At 41.2% G+C, this 27,025-nt stretch overlaps 2 protein-coding genes across 2 annotated transcripts; one reads left to right on the forward strand and one right to left on the reverse strand.

The window, feature by feature from the left end:
* Positions 1–2,303: 2,303 nt before the first annotated feature.
* On the forward strand, positions 2,304–14,587 carry LOC145906066 (E3 ubiquitin-protein ligase Midline-1-like). Its single transcript, XM_082993445.1, has 11 exons — positions 2,304–2,776; positions 3,937–4,065; positions 4,643–4,741; positions 6,330–6,487; positions 8,871–8,992; positions 9,783–9,933; positions 10,430–10,566; positions 11,412–11,589; positions 12,273–12,411; positions 12,817–12,913; positions 13,577–14,587. Exons 1-11 carry the CDS (start codon positions 2,444–2,446, stop codon positions 13,732–13,734), a joined length of 1,701 nt encoding a protein of 566 aa, XP_082849571.1. The 5' UTR covers positions 2,304–2,443; the 3' UTR covers positions 13,735–14,587.
* A 3,659-nt stretch (positions 14,588–18,246) lies between these two features.
* Positions 18,247–27,025, reverse strand: LOC145905560 (uncharacterized). Its single transcript, XM_082992796.1, has 10 exons — positions 26,891–27,025; positions 24,788–25,279; positions 23,996–24,188; positions 23,280–23,556; positions 22,844–22,977; positions 22,299–22,449; positions 21,655–21,840; positions 21,067–21,302; positions 20,495–20,671; positions 18,247–20,185 (listed from the first exon to the last, which is right to left on the reverse strand). Exons 1-10 carry the CDS (start codon positions 26,914–26,916, stop codon positions 20,024–20,026), a joined length of 2,034 nt encoding a protein of 677 aa, XP_082848922.1. The 5' UTR covers positions 26,917–27,025; the 3' UTR covers positions 18,247–20,023.

Here is a 27,025-nt window from a genome sequence, read left to right on the forward strand (position 1 = left end):
TTGCGCTGTAAACACAAACGCGCCAGCGTTGTGGCTCGGGCTTGGAGCTAAGTGTACCTGACCTAAGTTTATAGCCGTGGTTACAGCGAAGCGCAGTCACAACTTCTACCTTCGTCTGGGGGCACGGACGACTGACAGAAAGCAATAATGTTTCACAAACGTCTGGGAAATAGCGTGAAGACCCGTCCAAACACAGGACCACACACACAAGTGAGCAATACGTGATGTGGACACGTCGTTACTCAGCGACCGCATCGAGAGACTGCGAGTGCCTTTTGTCAATAAGTCTCAAACGAAAATAGATTCCATTATGCGATGGGTTGTGTCGTTTAGCTAGCCCTGATTAGTGCACACACCTAGATGTACGTTTGTAACTACTGATGAAGTTTACAGTGGATCACACTTGTTCGACTTGTGGGGAAAGGAAAAGGAAGGGCATCGCGTCGGCGGGAAGCGCTGCACATTCTTCTTATCGATTTTTGCAATATTGGCAAGCGATAATGCGAGGGTTTAAGAATTCAATCAAAGCATCAAATCCAAAGTTGGTCCCCTTATGTTATGACAGACAGTAGTTGGCCAAGAGGGCCGTGTGGTTTTGTTGAGCTATACAGTTTTTCAAGTTAAACCATGCAACTGCGCAGTTGCCGTTTTGTCAGCATGTGCGTATAAAACCGCACCGTGAATAGCTTATTGTTTTTCGGTTGCTGCATTATTTAAGAGAACGCTTTGCAATTGATGCCGGTAGCACAGCAAGAGGAAAAGGGCTTAAAACTGGAAACAATTAAAAACACTAACTAGAGAGCTATCAAAACGAAATCGCGAATCACTGTCTAGGTGGTAAAGTGAGGCAGCGCGTTGTAACCAAGCCGCTTTATTTGAATACCAATTTGCGTCATAGCTTTATGACAATAGGATGAATTGTAGAATTGTTCAATTGTTGTGGTTGCTCCTGTCATCGCTATATGGGTTGTAATGCTAAGAGTCAATGGTGTAGTACAGACGGATGTCGTAAGATTGTGCTGTCGTCAGGGATTCGAAATGTTTTAGCAAATATTTGCATCCTAAATACCTGCCTTGTAAAAAAAGCTATGAGAGGAGCATGCAATGATAATGATATGTTCTTTTCATTTGAATAGAAAACAATTGCCAGACAATGCTTTGTTATATGGTGCAATTACGCTTAACTTTCAAAAGCATATTTATAAAATAGACCACACTAGTGTGTATCAGCAGTTATATTTTTAACACTAGTGAAAAAAGACTACACTAGTGTTAAAATGAACGTGTATCAGCAGTTATTGCGAGGGAATATATTTGAAAGTGCCGGTCTTTTGAAAATTCGAGCACGAAACAATAAATTTGCGAAGGAGTGCGATTTCTGTGCATACAAACGAAAAATCCTTTTGCAAAGCTTCTCGACCAATGAGATGGCGGAAAAAATCGTAGTGTGAGAATCATGGATTATTTGTTGTTCGCATGTCTACCCATAAATCCAGATGAATTCGATGATACGGCAGATACTCGTTTACAAAAACCTAATTTTATAAATCTTCGCTAACACAGGTGCAAACAAATACTTGGATTCTTCAGATTGATGGACAAGTTATGAGTTAAATTGCAGTACTTGTATGGAAGAAACTGGGTTACTTGAATAGGCGAAGCACAAACTGTCGGCTATTTTCCAGCAGGTGTAGTTAGCAGTGCGAAAAATTTCTTCACAGTTTATGTAAAGGTTGAAAAGCGTTTAACAATTTACTTCGAGGGTGAAAAGCACTGGCGTTACATAAATAAACTTACACAAAGCGTCATTGTGTCGACTAACAGGCGATGAGGCGCACCGAGAAGCTTCTTGCTTGGCACTCTATTTGCTGAAGGGGAAACGCGTACCATCGAACCCGAAAATACATTTTTTAATTCCGATTTTTAGTAAAGAAACTCAGTTTTGTTAGCGCGTCGGACGCTACGTCACCTACGGAGGGTACTGCTTACAGTTAGTAAGTGGCGTAGTTTAGGTGATTTCTGTTGTCAACGCCGCCGTAGATGCAGCGCCACAGGCATCAAACGTCAGCCGCAGTGTGAGTTTGTGGATTTACAGAAGATGCACAAGCTTCGCCCGGGCATTGCAGTCTGTAAACGGAATACGAGAGGTGATATGGCCAAGTATAAAAGGCCTGCGCAGTGGGCGATCCTGCCTTGCTGTGCAAAGCCTGCAACACTTCTGGGTAATGTTTAGTTGGCTACAATGCCTGGGTTGCGATGCCAGTAAACCTTATGATCAAAATACGAGAGGTGATATGGCCAAGTATGGAAGGACTGCGCAGTGGGCGATCCTGCCTTGCTATGCGATAGCCTGTAACACTTTTGCGTATTCACAGAACAACACGCAGGGTAAACAAGTACAGTTTCTGGAAACACACATAGGAAAAAATCTCTTTTGGCAAGAATGGAAAACAAGGCTGGGACGAGTTTGAGCATCGCCGTTAGCGCGGAATCCACGCAAAACGGCCTCGACGTGCCCAGGCCAACCATGGCGAAAACCTCCCCCTGTTCCAGTCCCTACTTCAAGAAACTCCCGCCGCTCTCGCCGCGGTCCATAAAGATGCTGGATCCTAGTTACAACTACACCGAGTTCGCGTTTCCCCGGGACTCGGCGAGTTCCAGCGAGTCTGCTTACTCGAGTTATGACTCGGGATACTCGACTACCCCGGGAGGCGATACCCAGGGAGGGTTCGAACATTCCAGGAAGCCGAGCACTTCGTCGAACACTGACGATATTGTGAGTAACCCAGTTTTGTCACGATATCGTGAGTAACCCAGTCGTTTCACGATATCGTAAGTAGCCTAGTTTTGTGACGATATAGTTAAATTTTCCCATAATTTTCCATGTGATTCATTTTTTGTTATCTTTAATTTCTCCTTATTATTCACTTGAAAGACGCGTTTTATGGTTATTTCTGCGCTTATACCACCCCCGATACATCATAGAAAGGAATTTATATTACCGTAAACACAAAGGCCGTCACAAGTTGATAAGATATGCGCCCGTTCCCACTGAATTCGTTGAAAACGAATGACGAACTATGAGGTTTCTTCGTACGACCTCAACCTGCGGGTTTAATCCGAACGCGAGCGTAAATCACAGAACTATGCACCAAGCCCTCCAACAAACACGGATTTATTTTCATCAAGTCAAGTTCTCCCGACGGCTTACCGTCAGTTTAATGCAGCCTAAGGCCTTGATATTAGTTGCAGCACGTGGAAGCAATCTACAAAAAGTATTAAACGTCCAGCTGTGACATAACAGATTTTTGAGCAAATTATCATCGTAAACCGCTTTGGATGTGGGTTGTATAGCCTCACGTTTTGTAGTCAAGGGGTTCCGCGTCCAAGGTACAGAGGAATACGTACCCTAACCGATGCACTCAGCAACACGTGCTGACATCAATGTTAATTAGAGCGGTGAATGACGTTTTGCGTGAACTACCCAGACTGTGCTGAATTGGCTGCGTCGCGTCCATCAACATTGAATCCCTGCAAATAAATAATGCATTGACATACACATATGGAAGCAGGCGTTTCTGTCCGAGCGTTAAAGGCCTGGTAATGTCATCCCATGCGTAAAAACGTAGGCAATTTGATTTGAACAATCGTCCATCGATCGATAATTTTGAACTCGGAGTCGGAACATGAACCCTTAGAGCAGTCGTGAACGCAAACCGTTTTACCATTCTAATTAAGAAAGGACTTAAAAAGGAGATTATATAATTTGAAAACCGTTTACGAAACACTAAGTTCAAGATGTTCATTTTCCATTGCTGGTAAACTAAATCCTTGGATTTGAGTATTGGAATCCCGAAATAATATTATTTACCGTCATTTTTTCGGGCACTTGGCCGTCAGAGACAAGATTATTATTGGCTTGTTTATATATCGCAGGACTTTTTCTTGCAAGTGGTCGGCGTCTTTCGGGAATACACAACAGATCAAATCAATGCACTGGAATCTAAAATGAAAGAAAATCAAATCCAGTTGGAAACGTTACAGCAAGGGCTCAAGGCTGCAGAGGTAAGCTTCGTACATAATGTATAATTTTGTGGCTAGATCTAATTAGCAATGTGATGAATTACATACTGGGGTGGTTTGAGGTGAATAAGTTCAAAATAACAGTGATGTTAGTCTACCGTAACCGCATGTTGCACGGTCTTTTTCTTTGTTGCAAGCCCAGTATCTCTGACGTTCGCAATTCCCTTAAATGCACTGCATTTTTATCATTCATTGCATCAGGTAAATATTACTTGATGTGTAAATTATAAATCCCCATAACCAAAACACCCAGGACAAAATTATTCGAGCATCAAGTTTTGGCCCATCACAAACGATAGAATTTACAAAGTTTTTTTGATGCATGGGACTGCATTTGATTTTGTACAGCGGCATCCATGCACATGTCAATCACAAAAATTTAACAAAACGAGATCCCAAATCACAACCCATAAGACGCTTTGATTTTGCCGCAAGCTAGAGGTTTTTTATGTTTACCATTTCATTATTTGTTTTATTTGCGCGTCTGCTTTGCAAAGAGGTCCTTTCAGTCCTGTTTCTTTAATCGATTTGTCCTACATCGACCTAATTTTGTTTTCAGAATGAAGCGAGTGTTCAGGAGACACAGCTTAAGCGGGACATCGGGCATTTGATTTCTATTCTGCATCGGCGTCAGGTCGATCTGAGTGACAAACTCAAAGTAAGATCTTCTGACGTGGTTTTCCCTAAAACACTTCCACGATTGAATGTTGGTCGGGAGTTTCACAAAACGCAATTTTTTTAATTTTTACGTAACTTGGCTTGGACTTTTGTTCTTTGGCAAAAGATTGTTTTATTGCACACATATACGCTCATAGTCCGTGTGCATTAATTTTGGAGGATTAACTAAACACCTTGTTTTCTCCGAAAAAATGCACCTAGGTTGGTGCCCAACGGTGAATGTATAGTAACCACAAAGTTTAAGTCTTTGCCTGGCCGTTTGGCAAGCAAGTCCATAGTCACACCAAGCTGCAATGATGAGACCTTGTTATACAGGTCGAAACAGTGGCCATCTGTATACAACTCACTGAGATTAGCTAAACGTGGGCATTTCGCGTCAAATCCCTGATTTTCAAAAATGCTTGGTGGAATTATTACCTGATCGAGAATGTTATCCGGTGAACAGCGGCGTAAAATTGCCTTGTTCTACCGTGCGCTGCCCTTGGCAACGGCCGCGTTACTTACAACCCATCAGCGAATCATTGCCCCGCGAATACAAGGGAAATCTGTAACCCTGCAAATCGGTGGGCATGCGGTATGGCAAAACTCGATGAATTATTTATTCGCCTTCCAAAAATACCTCGCCAATGGGACAGGTCCGTTAGACGCACGCCACACCGTTTTGTTTGACATTCTTCCCCTTCGCATTCGCCGCTATAGCGCGACGCACCTTCGGCGGTTACGCAAGCATAAGAGATAATTGTGGAACGCTAACGACTCGAGGAGGAAATCACCACGATTTCAATTTGGTTTTACATTAAATTTTTTGGGCTGCAGACAGATGGGCCCTTTTTCGACCTGTAAGGTCTCATCAGAGCAGCCTGGTGTGACTATGGACGGACTTGCTGCGTCAAATCTTGCTTCATTAATTTTCCGAACAATCAAATTTTAGGTAAATGAAAATCGTGAAAAACTGTCCGGTTTGCTTTGAAGAAAATGTTTTGTGAATACGCAAAAACAACTTTCAGATTAAATTCACCTTTTGCGTCACATCAATTTGTTTATTTAACGAGACGTGCAACTTGGTTCGACCCAAGAGCTGCGGGTAATTTTATGTCGGGCTTCCCAGATCTAAAGATTTCACATAAAGGGCGATCCTTGTTACAAAAAAGATTGGGAACCACTGCTGTAGATAGATACGTTCCATACCTCGTAAGGCAACACTATTGACTGCAAAGTGTTCAAAGGCCGAATCAATGCTTACTAGCAAGTAAATGCTTTAGGAAATTCGGAACGCTGAAAGAAAATTTTGTCATTACGCCGTTCCGGTAAAAATTCAACGCCTCGCATGTCTCCAATAGTTTAGAGAAACTAAAATTTAGTTTATTTAACCTAATAAACGAAAACACAATGGTTAATTCTTTCCTGCAAATTCAATCGTTTCGGTAATATTTTCCTTTTATTTCAACTCTGCAGCAAATAACGCAGTAATTTCATGTAATGGTATGATTAGAAGGATCGCCCCACTGCGCATGCCTGTGCTGCCAAGCCTGCAAACCTGCAGCAAGTAAGTTAAACTTTTTGTGCAGAAACGCAACGCAGACACAGTTGAAGAATACAAGGAGAAAATGGATATGTGTCGGCGCAACGTGAAACTCATAACTGGAGTGCTCAACTTTGCCAAGCGACTTCGGAACGAATCTGAGGAGAGCATGCGGGAAAACGCGGTCAGAGAACTGAAACAAAGGTGGGTGTATTTGCAAATATATTTGCGATGGTACAAACGTACTACAAGTACAAACGGCCAATTACAGATAGAAGTGTTCATCGTGGCACTGCGCTAGAGATTTTACACTAGCACGCACATATATTTCCTCTTTGTGGTACCTTTCGGTCAATGTCGATGTATTGGTTACCCGTCTGGTATGTTTTTCCCAATTAGGAGGGTTAATTACTTTTAACAAAGTAAATGTAACTTGTAACATATTGAATAAAAAAGCCTCTTATAGAAATCTCGCCTCTAATCTATAGAAGCTTAAATTGTTAGGACTGCAGGGGATTTTTGTACGTTGTTCCCTTATGTGGATGTGCGTCGTCAATTCAAGTCTATTTTTGATGCGTAATTTGACTGTGTTTTATCGTTTAACATTACGAAAGAAAATATGAAAACTTGGCACTGTTCATATATGAAATATATATATGTGCAAAAAAGCCATATTTCGACCTGTAAGGTCTCATCAGTGCAGCTGTTTACAGTGGCACTGTGCTAGCTTTTACACTAGCAGGCACACTAATTTCCACTTTGTGGTACCGTTCGGTCAACGTCGATCCATTTTGTACCCTATACTGAGTACCGAACAACAGAGACGAACCACTGTGGACTGTTCTATTTTCAACTTTACGGCAGCAATACTTCAACGCGAAATTTGACCGCAACGGATAAAATGTGCAGGAGTTCATAAATCCCAATGAGGACAAAATGAATATTTAATGTGCGCTTGTGTTGTTGACGATCCGAAAATCATCACGATACACATGGAGTACATCAGCAATAGAAAATGTGACGCAGTTGAAAGGTTTTTTTAAATTTCCCCCTAATGACAAGTTTCCTAGTCATGCACATTTTTCTTGTTTGTTATGTTTTTGGTTTTAACATAAATGAAAAAAGGTAATACATCTGATTACGAAACTCCATACGAATCTACGTGCAAGACTGCATCAACTCTCGTTACGAACTAAAGAGATTGTATCCGCTGGGTCGGTTAACTCACAAACCAATTAACTTGACCTTGAAGTTAATTAGGGTCATCGACTTGGTTTCAACCATGCGTCACGATTCCCAAGCGATTCCTAACGAGGTGCTGTCGTCTGTTCCCAAAAGTTAATTGTAAACGCGTTACGTTGTCTTGCTGAAAACCGTCCAACGTTCTGCAAATGCATAAAGAAACGTCTAATTACTTTCATATACCAAGATTTGAAACCATTTTCCCATTACATTGGTAATGCAATGCGATAATAGCTGGAATATCTCTTAATATTATCGGTCACACTACATCGCAGCCAAACTGAATAAAAGCCGACTAGTCATGTAAAAGTTATCTCAATCTGGCAGCAATTGCATGTTAAAGTAACATATGGAGATGTTCACACTGTATTGTGGTTTGAAAGTTGATCAAGGACATAGTATTTGTTTAAATATACAACCGTATAAAAATACATTATACATCTGCCACGCATGAAAGACAATTCACGCAGTGTACACACCATCCTATTGGGACACCATATTTTTAAGGGTGGGTTCTGCACGTGCTGGCTGACTATATACTCAATCATAGGCAAGTGCCACTATACGGTTTCAATACGGTCACTATACGAATATCCAATACCCAGCAAGCTTGTTTGTCAGTGTTAAATGAAGTTTTAAAGGTGAAAAACCTACAGCATGTGGTTAACGTTTAACGAGCGGTACTTGAACGTTCGATACTTGCCTTTATGCCAAAGGTCGCCGGCTCACAACCGTTGTTAACTTTTCATTTCATGTATTATGTATAGGGTTCACTGTGCATTGTTTCTCGTCCCGTAATATAATGCAGCAATTTTATTGATTAAAGTTGCGCGCTTTCGGAAGAGAAAAATGATTGAAATTATTAATTGCATTTGCTTATGAACTCCAACAAACATCTTTCCTTTGCAAACGAAAAACAGAATGGTCGTAGAGCCAATTTTGTGAGTTTGAAAGTATCACTCGTTAAGCGTTAACCACATGCTGTAAGCTTTTCACCTCCAACTTCATTTAACACAGGTAAAAAAGACATTTTTTAGTACTGTATGTCCCATGAAGAAAGTTAGCTGGGTGTAGGATATTCGTGCCAGTTTGAAGGAATAAACAAACCATTGTGTGTTTGCATGGGTGAGATTTCTTAGATAATTGAACATATTTACTAAATTTAAATTTCTCTAAACTATTTGGGACACACCAGTCGTTGAATTCGTACTGGAACTGCGTAAAAAGAAGAATTCTATAGGCGTAAGAACGTTCCGGCTTACTCTTAGCACTGCTTATAATCCATATAGTTATCGTGGCATAGATAGTGATTTTAATGCAGACACCGTGCGGTCTTTTGAACTAGGTTGACCATCGCCTGTGATCTTACCACCCCGGAAACACCAGAGCCGGGTGCGAAGGAAGCTCGGATCCACGTTGAGTCATTGGAAAGATTCATGAGAAAGATCGATTTTTCGCCCAACGCAGGTGAGATTTCCTACTGAATATCCTGCATTGATCGCGGCGCGCGAAAATGAAAAGTGTCGGTGTTTCTCCAGCTGCCGAAGCGTCGGGAGCCCAATTAATTTGGACCGAGCGTATTATTGATATTGATCGCATTTCTGTTGATTGAGGCAGCGTTATATCGAGTGATTAGGTTAGGAGAAAGGGATTTTCCCTCACTGTTGTGCTGCCTCGCGCGCCTTTACGACAGTGGTTCTTAATTCCCATTTTTAGTTTAAACGGAATCCTTATTTCCCACTTCCATTTAAATCAAAAATAAGAATTCAATTATTGCATTTTTACCGCATTGCGTGACCAAATTCCAACAAGCGTACGACACACAGTGATACAGAATATAACATTCCCCTTGCAACAACTTATGTATATTTCGGTGCCGAGTAATTACCCACCTACAACCCTATGATTCCCACCGGTTAAGAACCACTGCTTAAAGGTGATTCATAGCAACAGCGTAAAAAATGCTTTCCGTTTTCGGTTACTAAAGATGGTGGATTATCGCATATTTAGCAATAAGTCATTCGTCGTTAGGTAATTTTCCTAATATACATATTTCGCCTGCAACCATCGTCAGTATCACTAAGACAATGCGTTTTTTTAGGCGCGACATAAACAAAAAAAATTAAAATAGCGACAAATGAATAACGTTGTTTTTTCTCTTATAACTTATCGGAAAACTAGATAACAAGCTTTTATTGCCTATAAGAGTGGTTTAGTGATTTTTTTCCGATTTAGCTAATGGAAACATGTGTTGCAGATTCGGCGATGGAAGCACCCGTCGTCTTAGCAGCGCACCCTGACGACGAGGCTTCCAGCAACAGCGTTGTCGTTAGGTGGCACTATAAACATCCACAAGGCAGCTACGATCTGCGTTGGTGGTATCCCAAGAAAGGAAACATTGTTCAATGGTGCGTAAACTTTTAGGCGGAATCAAAAATATTGATATTACACGAAAGCCCGGGGAAAAAAATTCCATAGGCATCTATATGCAAGCATAGAATTTATCCATTCAGTTTTTTTTTTATCATACAAAATAATGCTTCGTACAAAAACACATTTGTATATTGGGTTGGATCGTATCAGTCAAAATACAGATACATATTTTATCCTTCAGCTGGTAGTTCTGTATGCGTGATGTATATCTCAAACCAAACATGTCACTTTGCGGCTTAAACTGTACTTTGCAGTCACAGCGATATGGTAGATAGTTAACATACATTCCTCCTTCACCTTGTCTAGATGTGCGTGTTTGATTGCTTTTACTTGTTTTATGTTTGTTGTATTCAGAATACTGATAATGCCCTTGGAGTAAAATTTACATATTCTCGCAATTAGTTGTCTTGCACGATTGCACAATAATCTAGGTCAGTCCTATAGTAACCACTTTTTCCTTTACATTCTCAGCGCAAAAGATGGAATCGTCGGGCAGCAACACACTTTAACCGATCTTCCACGGAACTGCAAAATATCGGTAAAAGTCAAGTTTGGTGAAGACGCGAAAGAGAATTGGAGCGAGGTGGCATGTTTCCGAACTCTCCCTGGTATTGAAACTGTTTTGGAATTTAAAATATACATTAGGACAGCACTAATGAAACCTTATAGGCAGCGGTGGAATTCAGCGGGTTCGTATCGGTTCTGTAGAACCGTCTCACGAAACTTTATGAGATCAGCGAACCGGTTAGCATCACTGGTTACTGTCAAAACTTTTTGTAACAGAACCAGCTGAGAAATATGACTTTTGTGATAGAACCGGCTGACAAAAAATTTGAATCCCACCACTGCTGTCTGCCGCTCACAATGATTATTATGGCTCATTTGCAAACACATTAAAGCAGGTTTTGTTTAATTCAGCATGGATAAAGCTAAAGCAGGATAAGAAGCCTGTACGAGCTTACACTATCTGCATGCGTTCATTTCCTTGTTTTTATGTATGACTAGATACTGGTGTTACATCCAAGCAAAATTTGCGGACGTTTAATTAAAACAAACAAAAGCATTGATAATTGATCTGGAAAATATTCAATTTCCTTTGAAACATAAAGCTTATTCAACACCACTCACCTATTGTCAAGTCCCCTACTGTTTGCTATGATCACAGAAACATTTATTCATGGGTTAAAATCAGTCAGCTTGGTATTTAAGACAAATCTATTTTGCTAGTATTATTCTTTGTGGACACTAAGAATGCTTTTTTAAAGTGGAATATATTTGTCTTTAATACCGAGCTGATTTTAACTTGGGATTAAATGTTTTCGTGATTATGGTAGAATGATTCCCAGAATAACTTATTAATGACTAGAGTTTTTCCATGTGACAAAACAGCATAAAAAATAAATAAACATAAAGGTATTTACATAAAAAAATCATTTTCGTAATCTTTTTACAGCCCCTGCCAAGTTTACCTTTGACGCGAGCACTGCGCACTCGAAACTGAAGATTTCCTCCGATGCGAACACGGTATTCTATCCTGGGGAAGACCAGTGCGCTACGTCGAGTCCGAAGTCACCTTCCCGCTTCACCTTTGCTCTGAACGTCCTTGGAAACATCTCCTTTTACTCGGGAAGGTAGGACTTTAGAATCGTATGAAGCTGCTGAACGATATAGTTATCGCTGTAGGGTAATTTAATCCAACTCGTTTTACTTTCGCTACGTCAGCATCAGCAAAATATTCAATACAAATTGTGAAATACAAGTGTGGACGGCGACGAGAGAACAGTTAAATTCACCTGGTAAAGAAAGCCGGCCCGGAATTAGCGTTGCATACAACATGGTTAATTTAGAGGTTTTTCTTTAAGAAAAAACACTTCATATCTGAATCATTTTAGCATGATTGCAGAAAAAAAAATATGTTTGACGCTTTGTTATGCCACTGTGTAAAAGTATACGGATTGAATGACTTCATACTTATGTTACTTTGAAACATCAAATATATTTAGCTTTAAAGAAGGACCAGTCTGGCTTTTCTTGGGGGGAAGGGGTGTATATTTTGCATCGGTCCTTTCATAGCAAACAACATTGGAATAAAATGATTTTTAAAAACATCTGAACATCAGCAAAGTAAATGGACTAAGGATAAAAAGAACTCCTACCAGTTGCAAAAAAGTCAGACTGGTCATCTTTTTACAACTAGTGCTTTGTGTGCATATAACCATTGTGGAACGTACAGTGATCGCCAGGCCAGCATCTGCAGTCTACGGTTAAGATCCCAATTTTTTTAATATTTGAGTTCACAAATCATGTTCCACAGACACTACTGGGAGGTGGCTGTCAACCGTGACGGATGGGCGGTCGGAGTTGCATCGCGGAACATACCCAGAAACAGTTGGTTGGGTAGCAACGAGTCGTCATGGATACTGCATTACAATGCGTCCAAGTTTGAGTACAAGGTACATGCATATAGGCTTCACTGAATAATAATTGAAATCTTGTTTTAATTTTGTGAGCTGCATGCAGATGGCCATTGTTTCCATCTTGGTGTGGCTTTGTACGACCTTGCTCCTTAGTTATTAGTTATTGTAATGCAAAATACTATCAACCCAATATAATGTGTTGCTGTTGCTGCCAAGCATATTGTTTTTTAGCTAATCTGTAATGATTGTACAAGAATTCTTGCATTTTAATTAAACTTTTACGAACGAAACGTCGGTGAATAAATATGTACGTTTATTTGTGCCAGAAAAAAAGATTAATGCAAATGTTATCAACCTAAGATTGTGTTGCTGCCTAACGTATTATGTTTTAATTAATCTTATATTCATAGCTGGCGAAACGTCAACCTAATCTACTTATAGGTGCGCAGCGCTGGTGAAGCGTGCGTCGTGACACCCAAGTTAAGCGACCCTCGACAATACCTGAGACGGGTCGGGATATTTCTGGATTACGATGCAGGTACGCATGACGTAGACCATTAGTGTACATGGTTTTGTATAAATCAAGCTCCATCACTGGTATTTCTAACCCAAAATAACGTAATGTTGCTGCATCACATATATAGAGCATCAAGATTTGTGACCGAGTGCATTCATAATAAGTGTGCCTTCGCCTACGAATTTGTCATCAACAGTGATATTAAACCAATAGGCGGACACGGCCTCCAAATAGCTGCTAGCTGGTGTCAAGTGATAGTGCAGTCCTGTATAGTTATACTTGTCTCTGCATCCATTTTTTGGGACGCTTAGTTAGTACAAATCAAATCAAATCGTGTTTATTTTTGCAAGAAAAAGCAACTATATGCGGGTAAACGATATACAAAGAAATAAAATGGCATGGGCACCGAGAAACCATGAATCGAGTTAGGCGCCCATGTTCTCGGCACTGACAATGACCACAGCAGCGTTCGAAACGTTTGCTTATAATGATTAGCATATTAGCTCTGGCTTTTGTATGCCGCGTAAATCACTCCCAAGTTTTTCGCACCTACATTTGTCTTGCAACTTAGTTAGCTAGTTAATGAGCACAGCAGCGTTCGAAACGTTTTTTTATAATGATTAGCATATTAGCTCTGCTGGTTTTTCTATTCCGTGCAACCCAAAAAACACGCATTTCATTCAGGCATCATCAAATTCGTCAACTGTAAGAATGAGGAGGTCATCCACACTTACACAGTCGATGGTTTCAGCGAATCTCTGTGCGCTGCCGTGAATCCCTTCTATCACGGCGGAGGTCTCACCCTGTTATCTGGACTCAATGTTCCTAAATATCTTCTCTAGCGGGTTGAACTTTTCACGGTTTCGCCGCTGCTTTAAGAGCTGCACACGCACAACGGCAATAGATATAGGACCTGTGTACTGGTTAACAACGTCATGGTTTTACTTTAAGAGATGTTTTAGTTTATTCGAAACCGGTTGTTCGGAACAAATAATTTCAGTTACTTTGTATTTTTTTTTTTACTTTATTTATCGTCCATGTGTCGGAATGTTTTAAAATCTGTGAAGTCTACAAGCAACACGATAAACTGTATTGTAAACGGTTACGATATTTTCTAATCTAAGAAATTTCGCGTTGACTGCTGGTTCATTCTTTTGCTGGTGCTTTTTCCCAAATACGCTGCATTCCTTGTTTAAAAAAGCCATTTCGAATTCCCAAACATACCGTACGCAATCATATGGACCTCATTCTTCATGTAATTAATTCATTTAAGATGCCCTGACTGCTAGACGTTATTATCCTTCCCTTTTTCCCCATTGCTTAAAATTTTCACCATCAAACACGAGTCCTAACCTGTTAATTTGACATTTCACTTATTACTTGAAAATCGTGCCAAGATTTTGTGTTGTCAAATGGGTCTTTTTAGGAGATGAATAGAGGTTGGGACTGCTTATAGCTGTGTACGTTTTCTCGTGGTGTTTAAACTGGTAGTTTTTTTGCAGTGCCAAGTTCCGTGATTTATTTATTCTTGTCGGTTTAAAAAATCCACTAAAATAAACGTTCCTTTCTCCGAGTCGATGTAAAACTTTGGTTTTAATCGACTCACTGATCTTACAGAATTCTGTTCCGTCCTTTGTTCCTATTTGTATATACATATATGTGTTTGTATATTCACAACCCTTCTATCGCTACTAAATGTCCTTCGATTTGTCTCGAAGGTTGCAATAAAACTTCTCATCGGCCAGTCGGCAAATATCCCTTGTCTGCTTGGATATTCGGCAAATATACCTTGTCTGCTTGGATATTCGGCAAATATCCCTTGTCTGCTTGGATATTCGGCAAATATACCTTGTCTGCTTGGATATTCGGCAAATATCCCTTGTCTGCTTGGATATTCGGCAAATATCCCTTATCTGCTTGGATATTCGGCAAATATCCCTTGTCTGCTTGGATACCATTGACATACAGATCACTGTCAGTGTATTTTGGGAGGGGAAAGTTACACATCATAAGTTTTATGTTGTTACAGGCGCTGCCACAAAAGCCTAACATGGCTCAACTCCAGTCTCACGTTTTCTCGAAAACCGAAAAAGACACAACGATAATATAACAAACCAAATGCGTTATAGCGTTTTCCAATAACTCAATAAAAACCATCGTTTGAAAACTTTGATTACACAATACAGAAATGCCAAAGCAAATGTGGTAATTATTATACGAACGCTTTTGTGGACGCTCAGTCGCAACTCAGTCCGTCAGTTCACAGCACTGATGATGAGCACAGCAGTGTTTGAAACGTTTGCTTATAATGATCAGCATATTAGCTTTCACTTTTCTATTCAGTACAAAGCATCATTTACATTTGATCAAACGGCAAAGACAGTAGTTTTGCCCTGGGTGCTGTCCATAATGCTCTGTGCCTGGGTCGTAGCGAGACTGTGCACCCAATCGTTTAGCATAAGGGGCTCGGCCCCAAAGCCGTAAGCCCGGTCGACCTCTGGGTCGTGGTTGTTGTTGGGCAGTACGTTAAAATACAAGTCTGCGGAACTGTTAATGTGTGGTTTTGGATAAGGAGAAGGCGAAATCAACGATGTTACCGGCGGAAGAGAAAGCAACGCCTCCACTGATTGTTCCCTCGTGTGAATTATCTGTTTTAGGTTGCATGGCTTTTCTCCCGGAAAACGGGGCTGCCATATGGGAGCTCTCACTCTCCTCTTCTTTCTCCTCCTCCTGCTGAAGAAGGAGCACTCAGCTTCTGTGTGGCGGGAAATGCTCTCCGGGGATCCGTCTTCTTCTTTCGTCGGGTCCTCCCACGACCAGGAAAGTGAGTGGGCCACAGTTGGTGTTTCTTCAATCGCGTTCTCGTCAAGTTCAACGACATCAGTATTGTCGTCCACACCTGAAGCCAGAGTTAAAAAAAATTAAATAAAAATATCTTAAAAGACGAAGGACTTAGGTTTTCTCTTATATAACTTTCAAATTATTTTCGTGCTTACCTGAGCTCATGGGGTAGACCACGATTTTTTGTGGAGGGGGGCTTTCAGGGGCGGCCTCGACATAACCGGTTTGGAGAATCCTCGCCATGTAGTTTATGTGGTCGATCGCTGATCGCAGAGTTTCAACCTGACAAAGAAATTATGATTTTGATTTTGTGCAATTCGGTTAAAAATTAATACCTTTGGTAACGACGACATAACATTTACAAACAAATTGTATGTACGTAAAACTGTATGTATGTAAAAGCAAACACCGTTCTGAGCAGTTGAACGCAGCATTTCGTGTTTTAACTTTCATGCTGAAAGTGTGCATCAAACAGTTTTATTCACAACGTGTTTAAATACCACTGTTACTCCAACTAGACCTGTATAACCAGTCGTTTTGTGAAAAAAACACCTAGAAATGTAAGTGGTATTTGTTCCATTACCTTGGAAAGTTTTTTCTCGTATGGAATGCTGGGCAGGTGCCTCCTTAAGTTGTCGAAAGCGTCGTTGATAATCTGCATTCTTCTCCGTTCGCGTTTGTTTGCAGCACGTCTTTGTCTGAACTGTGGAACTGGAGGCGCGAGAACGTTGTCTGACGTGGGTATGACGTTATATTGATAATCTAGATAAAGAATATGAAAAGTGCTTCTCAGAATGAACCTGCTGGCAATTCTTTAGGATTTTTTCTTCTGTGAAAAAACTATTTTTTGTCCCCAATTTATGAAAAAAACCTTGAATGGTAGAGTTTTAATGATTCGTTTAAAACCTATACAATCACATATTCTCTCGATAACTCTATTGTAAGATGTTCCAGTCAATTACAACTAGTTGACATATTGGAATCCTGTCATTGAGATATCATCAAGCAATCCACAAGTTTTCTAAGATAATTTAAGCATGAATGGTTTTTGTTTTCAATACAGCAACGGACTATGTTCAACAACAAGGCCAGGTCTAGCAAATAAGCCGTTAGAAAACCCGCCTACCTTGGCTTCCCCCTGATTGTTGATCCATAAACACGGGATCGACGAAACCGCTCTCACTAAAAATGGCCGCCTCCTCGAGTCGGAACAAATCGTCGGAACCAAAATCGAGATTTTCTTCATATGATAATTGCTGTAAACCCTCTTCGCAATCCAACGAAGTCCTCCCCTCCGTGCTGTAATAAGAAGAAATGCTCTCTCTTGCTCCTTGGCAATCTCCTCCGCAGTAATCCTGCTCTACGGGGATGGCAGGAGGTTTGTGCTCCGTCGGGGAGCTCGCGCACGAGTTTGTGATCTTTCTATTCCCATCTTCATCACTCTCTCCTCTTCCTGCGTCCTCGTGATTAAAGAGTCCGTACTCTGGGATCAGGGACATCGGATCGATGATGAAATGCTCTGTTCCCATAGGAAACCCGATGACGTCGTAGGATGACGGAAGCAGTTGCTCGGCAGCGGTGACGAAATCGCAGGAGAGGACAGGAGGGAGGAAAGTGCTCATTGAGAAGTTGTTGTTCGCGGGAAGCTCCATCGGAGGCAGAGCAAGAGGATCATGGAAATGCTGCTCTCCTCTGGGAGAAATTCCTGGTGTTCCAGGAGTTTCATTCATCATATTACAATCAACTATTTTCAGTCGCTTGAAAAATCAAACACTCTTTCCTGCTGCCAACTTGTTTAGTCTTACGGAAATCAGGTAAGCAATAATTCTGATTCGCGCTGGAGGCTGTGGCAAAAAGTGTCACCTCGGTCGCCGAGGGTCGCATAAGTTAAACTCTTCCCTTTTTCCTTTTGAAACAAAGGCAGTCTATTATAACCGTTGCTCCATTACGCCGTTGATTACTTATTAATTAAGCGATCTATAATAAACAATCCAACGTCGACGTGTGAATTTATCCATGTGCCGTCCAACTGGAACGTGGCCCACGCGTGGCACTGTGACGTCATAACGGCGCCCCGACGCGTCCCCGGGTTCTGGAATAGCATGTGCAAACTTTTAACTGTGTGCCTTATCGACGATAAGTCTCCATGTTTGTACAGCGGGTCGCGTGTCTGTCGGGTTGTTCATGTTGTTCCCGGCAATTAAGCTCGCTGTTCGTGTCTGCGGCACTAAATAACTGCAGTGTTTCTTTTCCATTCGATTCTCTTCGTGCTTTTGCGTTTGAGTCCTTTGTATTTAGGGCATCAGCATACAAGAGGCACTTTGTACTCTTGTATGCTGAAGAATAAAACACATTGGGGTGCATAAAATTAGACAGTGACACAAAACGTTGTCGTTTAAGTGGAATGCTCCCTTTCCCTTGTTCGTGAATCATGTCATGCACTATGTTAGCGTGTTTGTGCTCATAATAAATATGTTGTTGAAAAACAAATATAATAAATATATAAATCGAAGAAAAACGTTAAACAGACGACTCACGATTATTTGCAATATTTCCTGCAAAATGATGGAATTAACAGAAGGAATTAATAAAATAGCCTGATCTTAAGTCTTCGGCGCGCGAGCGACGCGTGTTTTCCAATTCGGTTACAGATGCGGTCAACGCCCGGTAGTCATCCAGCTGCCGTGATTGTCCCCATTGTTTGCACAATAGCGCCAGATTGGGAAAGAATTGTCTACCGATTACATTAGCCGCTGTCGCCCGATTGTGACGTCAAAATGTGGCTTCCGCTGGCTCGGATTTTTTTGTGCTTTTTGGGAAAGTAATTTTAAGACTGTTATAACGGTGTTAAAATGCAACGAAATACTGACATGCCAATTGTTGTCAGAAACTTAATATTTCGTCTAATGCCTTAAGTTAAACAAAGCATGACATTTTGGTGACCCCGAAGGACTTAAAGTGACTCGTTATTACTTTTTATCATATCCGTTATCATCGATATCTCTTTGCAAATGGGCCAGTTTGATTATCTGTCCTCAACCACGAACATTCGAAACAATGGCTCTATGTAGTTCTCCAATGCACCGATCCATTGGCCAGATGCTCCAGGTATAGATTAGATGCCCCACTAATTGTCTCCGCTTTGCCAAAGTTTCACTCCAAAAGCAGTAACAACGAGGTATTAGGGGTGCTTGAAACAGCACGTTGTGTTTGCCAAGTTAAACACGTACCCCTGTATTGGGCGCCGGCGCCCTATGTACCAACATGTCTAGCTAAGTGCTTACCAATCGAATGCGCGTGTCGCTTTGCCCGCATAAACCGCTATTCCACACTTAGGGGCCTGTTATCAGGGTCGTGCAGAAGGGCAACCGGCTGCAGGCGCCGGCAAACTTTCTGGAAATCTTAGGGCCGGCGCGTGGCCGACGTGCGTTAATGCGCGGGCCAACATGGCCCGAAATAGAAGCGAATTGTTTGCCGACGGAAGAGTTTTCCTTGCCTAAAAATATCTTCTAGCCCTTGGCCAAAATTGCAGGGAGCCACTGAAATGGCAACAGCGCAGTGAGTGTGTTGTTCGCGGTGCTTTTCCGAAGTAAAAAATACGTTCTCCGTCGATTGAAAACTTGCACAACGTCTCCGAAATAGTGTGCAAATATTTTTCAAGTGTTCTCCAATCAAAAACAGCACCTTAAAATAACTCCGGTCGTTACAACGCATGCGGTAATTCACAGAATCGGCACAAATCACATGGTGGAGAAAAGTGGTGGTGAACCAGTGCAAAATGCGTCACCAATCATCCTGGTGCAAACACAAAGGTGATTCATGACCCAGCAAACAAGTGACAGCAAATTTGCAGACACAACTGTATTTGACGACCCAGTTATTGGTCGGTTGATTAGAAGTGTTAGTCATTTGTTCATAAGATCTACTAAAACAAATACAAATAGGCATATATGCCTGCTCGGGCGTTCGAAAAAAAAGTGCTCATGAGACATTAGTTTTTTGCCCCCAAAAAACGTAAATCAATTTTTGAGCGTAAAATACTCGTTTGATTTACAACACTCAGGAGATAGGGACATAGCTAAACCGTTTCAACACATCGCCTAAATTTGGGTAAATGCCAGAAACATTACGTAGTCATGCATTAAGTCGGTTTCTTTGTATCTGACATTAGTTTGCACAAAGGAACGAAAATATGGGTTTTCTTCTGCAAGCGAACGACCCAATTTTTTAGTAGGTGCATACAAAAAAAGATCATTTACTGGTCGTCCTTCGGCGTATTTCAACATGTCATTAAATAGCTGCTGTAGGTTCGGACGTTGTGACTCTGACGGCCCGGATCATGTTTCCAAACCGGCTTTCCTTCTCCAGTTGCCGATGGACGTCAAGTTCTGCATCCATTCGGTGCAGGGCGTTGGAAAGTCGGACATTCTCGTTCATCAGGGTCTTAATTTTCTTCACACAAAATCAAATCATGAGTATTTTGGGCAAAAGCAACTACGCAACTAAAAAAATGCAATGGCATGGACACTTATAAAACCATAAAGGTTATCTTTTTTTAATCAAATCACACCAATAAAAAGTTCGAAACTAAAATCGCTGTAACGAACTTTATGCTTCCAGTGACATGCGCCGTTTAACAACTCCTCTAACAACCAAAAATTGTGGCAAAATTGTTCTTAAATTAATTCAGTAATAAACATCTAAAAGTATATTTCCTTTTGTCACCGAAAAAACAAAAGGGGTTATGGGTCATTTTGTTACCTTAATAAGTTGCTCGTTTGTTTGACTGATCTGCTGGGCCTTCGTCTCCAGCCTCATCTCCATGTGCTTCATCTCCTTCTGAGCTTGCTTCACAAACCCCTGGCTCGTGTTCAGCTCACGCGATTTTTCGCGTAAGTCCTTCTTGAGGGATGAAATGTTGAGGTGTAGACCGCGTATCTGAAAGAATTTCCAGTAATAAACGATTACCACAGACCTAGAAAAACTATTACAAATCCAACACATTCGCAGAAAATTCAACCGGTATTGCCTAATGCTCCTTTAATGTACCTGTACCTATTGATAACATCATGTGTTCATCTTGGTCAACTGTTTGTGCCGCCAAGCAAGTGCGTATACCCATTTATACAAAGTATGCGCTTTTAACTAAACTACACCAATTAGAATAAAATACAAATAAATTTAAACAAATAAAGACAATACTGTGCCACAAAAGTGAGCTTGCGATCCAATTATTTTAGTTTGTGACACGTTTAGCCCATACAATGTGTTTGTATTGATCAAAATTCATCAAGGTGTTTTACGGAGAACAAGTATCAGTTTTAAAACGGCACCTGTTCCAATAAAACGGCGGCGAGATCGTCCGTTTCTGGTTTCGACAATTCATTGATAGTTGACTTCACCAATCGAATTCTCCGTTCAAATTTGGCCTCGTATGGATCTGCCGGGGGGTTCAGCGATAAATCCACCTTAATCGGGCTCGGGGTGGCGCCAACGAGCATTTCTTCACCTGTGAAGCCTCCGCTTGGTGGCGTGCGAGATTGCCTGCTGCTCGCGGCGGATTTCTTAGCTGAAAATAGTCACGAATCGTCCAAGGCGAAGACATCATATAAACAGGCATGGAGCCAATATTATAAGTTCAGTGAGCTGCATACAGTTGGCCACTGTTTCGAATGACATTATCATTGAATAAATCATTAAGGTATTATAGCTTGGTATTATAGCTACAATAATGTTGAAATAGCGTTTAGTGTAAAACACCCAAATTTATGTATCTTTGTTAAATTAATAATATCATTTCAAATGTTTATCGAAATAGCAACGAAATTTTTCGCAGAATAAAAACAAATGAACCAAAACATCTTGTGTGCGAGCCGATTAAATTTACCAAAATTCACAACGGCATGACTTGACCGACAAACCTCGCAGGTCCGGACGAATTAATTGGAAACCTTGTCTTCTACCGAGAGGTGGCAGTGTGGAGCCGGATGGAGCGGTTCTCGTGAGGCGACTCGTGGTTCTCGTGTCGTCCACCGACGTCTGGGTTCCAGCGCTAATCTTCTCTTGCAAGTACCCCAGACTTTGGGTGTATCTCAAACCGTCTGACCCTGCAATAATGTGTTTGATTTTAGTTTTCAATAGTTTCACTTGTTTTATGTTTGTTGTTTTTAGAATACTGATGCTTCCCCTAAGGGCGAAATATATATTCTCACAATTAGATGTTTTGGATGATTGTAGAATAATGTAGGTCTGTCCAAGTAATTACTTTTAGCTTTATTTGCTTGACGAAATGCTAATCAGGGATTATAAAAACACGTAGTTTTCACAAAATCTAGAGTACCCGTTTGAGAGTTTGAAATTCTCTACAATTTAACCATGGGTATAGATCAGCGCAACCAATCAAATACGTTTTGCCTGTTGGTTATTCATTAATAAGCCCTTTATTACAAACAGTAATGAAATGCCACACACTTCTGCCGCGAATGTGTTAAAAGTTTTCAGGCCAGTACGTTTTAACGTCTACAGGAAAGGGAAAACCCCGAATAATACAGCGCTCGTCACTCGCCTGTTATTTGGACTCCCTTCAGTCCGAGAGACATCAGTGTTTCGTTGTTTTTCTTCGCAAAAATAACCAGCTTCCGGCTGACCGAACAGGGCATCTGGAACACGGTCACGTAGCCGTTCCCATTCGCTGCCACTTTGGCGATGTACGTGATCTAAATAGGAATGGGAGGTTAAGTAAAAATGCCCCAAAAACAATCGGACTATTCTAAACGCAATGAAATCTTTCGAAAGATAGTTGTTGTACAAATAAATAGTGAAACACTTTTCACATCTACCCAAGCTTAAATGTTTTCCGAACACAAGCGCCAAAAAAACTTAATAAAATCTGATATACCTTGCTGTGGTCAGCGTTCAGCAAGGCAAAATTAGTGTTCAGTCGAATGTAAGAGAAATGTCATTTGACAACATGAACCAGTCTGTTACTTGGGAGTTAACGTTGAGCTTTTCCTTAGTTTGTTTTTATTCTTTTTAGTTCAGAAACGAGCGATGCCGTTTCGGCGAAATTAATATTTCTGTGATATTTCAAAATTTTCAAGGAATGTTTACCTGTGTGTGATGGATGGACAACAGATTGGATAAATCTTTCTTGAGGCATGAAAGTCGGGGTCTCGTGAAACTGTACACGTCACCGTAGTGAAGAAAGCACATGGTTGTGTAATTTCCCCCGGAACCATCTGCACCTGTAACCAGAAAATCGGGATAATTACCAAGCAATCCCCTCTAATATTGATAAAATATCTATTAATGGCTTTCAAACCGGTGCTACAGATGTTGCAAGCTTCAAAATAAAAGGCGCTATATATACCCATATGGTTGTGTTGGCTTACAGTACGATGGACGGTTAACCAAGAGCAATATATATTGTTTTACAACGCACTGCAATTGTATTGTTGCGATTAAATGTTTCGGCCATTATATCGCCAGATTGCCAGGGTTTACCACCAAAGCTATACATAAACGCACACTGTACCGCCGAATTTACCTTGCAGGATATTGTGCAGGGAACTGATAATAGTTGTGGCTTCGCGTTCGGAAGAGGCCGGTAATTCTGCGTAACCGACAGCGTTTTTGTACTTCTCGATATCGGCCACAAACCGGTCCAACATCCCGATTTTGTTGAGCAAGTACTCAAGGAGTTCCACGTCGAGGCGGTTAATTTTCCACATCAGCGAGAGCTCGTCAACTATCTGACGGAAGGTGCTTAAGCTCTCAAGCGCGGCTTTTGGGATGTGGTTCGCTATGCCGACGTTGACCTTTACCTGCGTGTAGAGTTAATCGTGCAAGCAACTGTTTACAAATGACTTAGGCTTGTGTGATTTCTAAACCGCAGTTTTGTAAATTTACAGACCAAGGGAATCTGCGGACAGTTGGTACTTATACAACAAGGAAACCTTACACAGGGGAACCTGTGGTTTATATCAGGGAACATGCGGAAAGCAAATACTTGAAATTGCAGTGGATTAACGAACCATTTGTTTGTCGGTCAGTTACTGCTTTGTGTAATAACATTACAACATTGGAATTGACATTGTGCACGCAAAAAGCACAAAAACTGTAATTCCGAGGTTTAAATTCACACACACAATACCACAGAGGAAACTATTTTTTTGAATTGTCAATTTACTATTTTGAAATGACGCAAATCTGCTTTTTCGTTCCCATGTCGAAACAAAGCAACAAGTATTGACAAAGCGTAACCTGTAGCATATCTTTAAACTCGAGCATTCGCGTTCCCATGGCAATCGCGTCCAACAACTCCTTGAGCGCTTTCGTGCCAGACTGTGTGTCGAGCTGCACCTTCCTGTCTTCCATTCTGGTCGAAATTGGGGCTGTACCCGGGGTTGTGAGTCGTAAAAGTGTATTTCGCAGACCCTGGCGGCCGCCTTTTAGCCTGTGGCAGCAAATGAAATAAATTATGTGATTTTGTGGAAATCTCGGCCCATCAGAAGGTGGCGGAAAGTGATTCAATAAATGAACATGAATAACAACTTGCGTTTAGATTACTTTTATTAGATTGACTCCGTTTTGCAGTTGTCTACGAACAAACGCTTTAATTTCGGAACACTTTGCAGCACTTCAAAACTTTTCCCCCTGATTAAGCTATAGTAATATAAGGTGACTGATATTTTTCGAATTTCGTTGATTAAATCAAAACCATAATATCCTTTTTTTGTTGTTGCTGCCAAGCGTACTATATTTTCATAATCTGTCCTGCTGGCAAAATTAAACTTTTGTTGACCAACTGATAAAGCTTAGCTGAATAGCAGATGAAATGTGGGTCAATAAAGGTTACGATTAATTGTGCCAGAAGGACAGATTATGAAAATACAATATGTTTGGCAGTAACAACAATATAATACTTGCAAAACCACAATTTCTGTTCGACTTGTGGCCAAAATTTGAAAGTATTAAATTGGAAAAGTCAAAACTTTGTGTTAAAATCATGCATAAGTCTATGTGTGGACACAAGGTTGAATTTTCTTCACTCACTTGTATGGTTTCAATGGACTGTTTGCATCCCCGCGCAGTGGAGTTGGCAACGTCATTCCTGGAGTCTCCCTGTTCGTTTCGTTCGCCTGCGTTTTTGACCCGTTTTCCTTAATCACGACACGGGAGCCCGTTGGTGGAGTGTCCTTCTGACGAAGAATCGGTTTCGGAGAGTCATCCATCTCAGCAGCAGGAGGAGCAGGAGTCTTCTCCTTCTTCACCTTAACGCGCTTCCTCCTCGGTTTCTTTTCCTTCTCCGGCTTCTTCTTCCCCTCTTCAGCGGGCCTTTGATCCCCTTCGACCGCTTCTCCATCTTCCTTTCCGGGCATCTCTACGTAACTAGGATCCCTCGGCTTGTTGGCTCCAGTCGTGTGGGCTCGGATTTTCTTTTGCTGGAGGGCGTAGGGACTTAGTTGTTTCACTGCCGACGAATGCTCGCTTGCTTTGCGGATTGCTTCCTCAGTTTGACCGACAACGCTGGGGCCAAGGTCAATCCTGTAATGGAAATGGATATATCAGCAATACAACTAACAATGGTTTCATAGTGGGTGGCAGATAGGGCCACTGTTTGTACGTAACAAGTCTCATCAGTGCAACGAACTTGTCAGTAAAATAAGTTAAGCACGACCAATTGGGTCGAAACAGTGGCTCTGTCTGTAGCTCACTACAAAAAGGAAATGGATATACTTTGTACCCTTTATATGTGTTAATGTTACTTCGCTGCAATATTTCCATGTTCAAAACATGCTGGATGTAAAATCTCGCAGTCTTTTGTAGTTGTGCAAAGTTTGTCTAAGTAGGGTGGAACCGTGTTGAACGATTTCACAAATTCATTGTAGACAAAATGAACATTAGATTGCAAAAAAATGAATTTTAATCAAATGCTTATGGACGAATTTGCCGTATCAACACGTTCCTTTACACATTACGAACATTGAATACTAAAAATTTGACACCTTATATCTGCAAAACGGCCAGCGACAAAGACCAGCGCATTCCCTAATAGCCATTCCAGCCAGTAGCACGGATGGCCATTTGGAATCATGTTTCAGCGTCACATGCTCACAAAGCGCTAGCCCGTCGTACAACTGTTCAGTGTCGCATTACAGCCGTAAACACGCTCAACTTCTATTATGTGGGGGATTACGATTTCCCAACATACAACTTCAGACGAACGCCCCCCTGTTGTCATCCCAAGCATGTTTTATACCGAGGCGGATTAAGTCTATTGTCACAGGATGTAATGTTGTGACAATATACACTTTCTGGCTACGAGGACGTCGCCCGCACGTGTGAGCGTCTTTCTACTTCAAATATAAGCAAAATAGAGGCAATGTTGTATACAGATTGTGAACTGTATACAGATGGCCACCGTTTCGACCGATAATAAGGTCTCATCAGTGCAGCTTGTTGTGACTATGAACGATCTTGACGACCAAACGGCCAGACAAAGTCTTCAACGTTGTGGTGACTATACAATCACCGTCATCCGTTGGGCACCAAACTGCATCCTATCCTTGTAGTTTATTTTGCGATTTTGCTCCTGCTAATGAGTTCTAAGAGTATTCTGTGAACTGTATACAGATGGCCACTGTTTCGACCTATAATAAGGTCTCATCAGTGCAGCTTGGTGTGACTATGGACGATCTTGCCGACCGTACGGCCAGGCAAAGACTTCCACTTTGCACCGTCATGTATAGTTACCACGAAGTTATTCTTGATTTTGAGCCAACATTGGTTTCATATCGGCTTTATACGAAAAAGCAAATGATGACTGCATGCAAAAGCAAAACGATTTCGCGAATTCGTTTCAAAACTTTTATCGCCAGAAAAAAATGCATGCTTCCTTTATCAATATAAATGACACTAAAATACGGTGAAACGGTCAATTGTACATTCTACTATCGAACATTTGCATCATACGTGCAAACACTTTAGCAAAGACAGATCAACTTCTGGCAACGGCGAACTATTTTTAAAAGTTTCATAACGTTTTGCGGTTGCGGTCACTCCATGCAGACACAACGAGCAGTTATCACAAGCCGAAGTCCCTCTTTATCTAGCAATGGACTTCGTCTGCGGTGAACAACGTTTTTAATCTCTTACCGCAATTCCAATTTAGCCACGGACATCTTGTCGTGTGACTTCACCAAGCTTTAAAACTCCTGTCAGTATGTTCAGAGTAATCGATTACAAATCGCTGGAATACCCAAAAGACGTTCTGTCTGCAGACCGAACGTA

This window comes from Ascidia mentula, chromosome 6 (assembly GCF_947561715.1).
Source record: "Ascidia mentula chromosome 6, kaAscMent1.1, whole genome shotgun sequence".
Classification (NCBI taxonomy): domain Eukaryota; kingdom Metazoa; phylum Chordata; class Ascidiacea; order Phlebobranchia; family Ascidiidae; genus Ascidia; species Ascidia mentula.

Coding starts and splice junctions, on each gene's coding strand:
- LOC145906066 (XM_082993445.1), top strand. CDS start 2,444: ATGGAAAACAAGGCTGGGACGAGTTTGAGCATCGCCGTTAGCGCGGAA. Junction 11,590..12,272: donor ATCTCCTTTTACTCGGGAAG/GTAGGACTTTAG, acceptor CATGTTCCACAG/ACACTACTGGGAGGTGGCTG. Junction 12,914..13,576: donor ATTTCTGGATTACGATGCAG/GTACGCATGACG, acceptor CATTTCATTCAG/GCATCATCAAATTCGTCAAC.
- LOC145905560 (XM_082992796.1), bottom strand. CDS start 26,916: ATGTCCGTGGCTAAATTGGAATTGCG. Junction 23,557..23,995: donor AGTTTAAAGATATGCTACAG/GTTACGCTTTGT, acceptor CTCTACACGCAG/GTAAAGGTCAACGTCGGCAT. Junction 21,841..22,298: donor GAAGGGAGTCCAAATAACAG/GCGAGTGACGAG, acceptor ACATTATTGCAG/GGTCAGACGGTTTGAGATAC.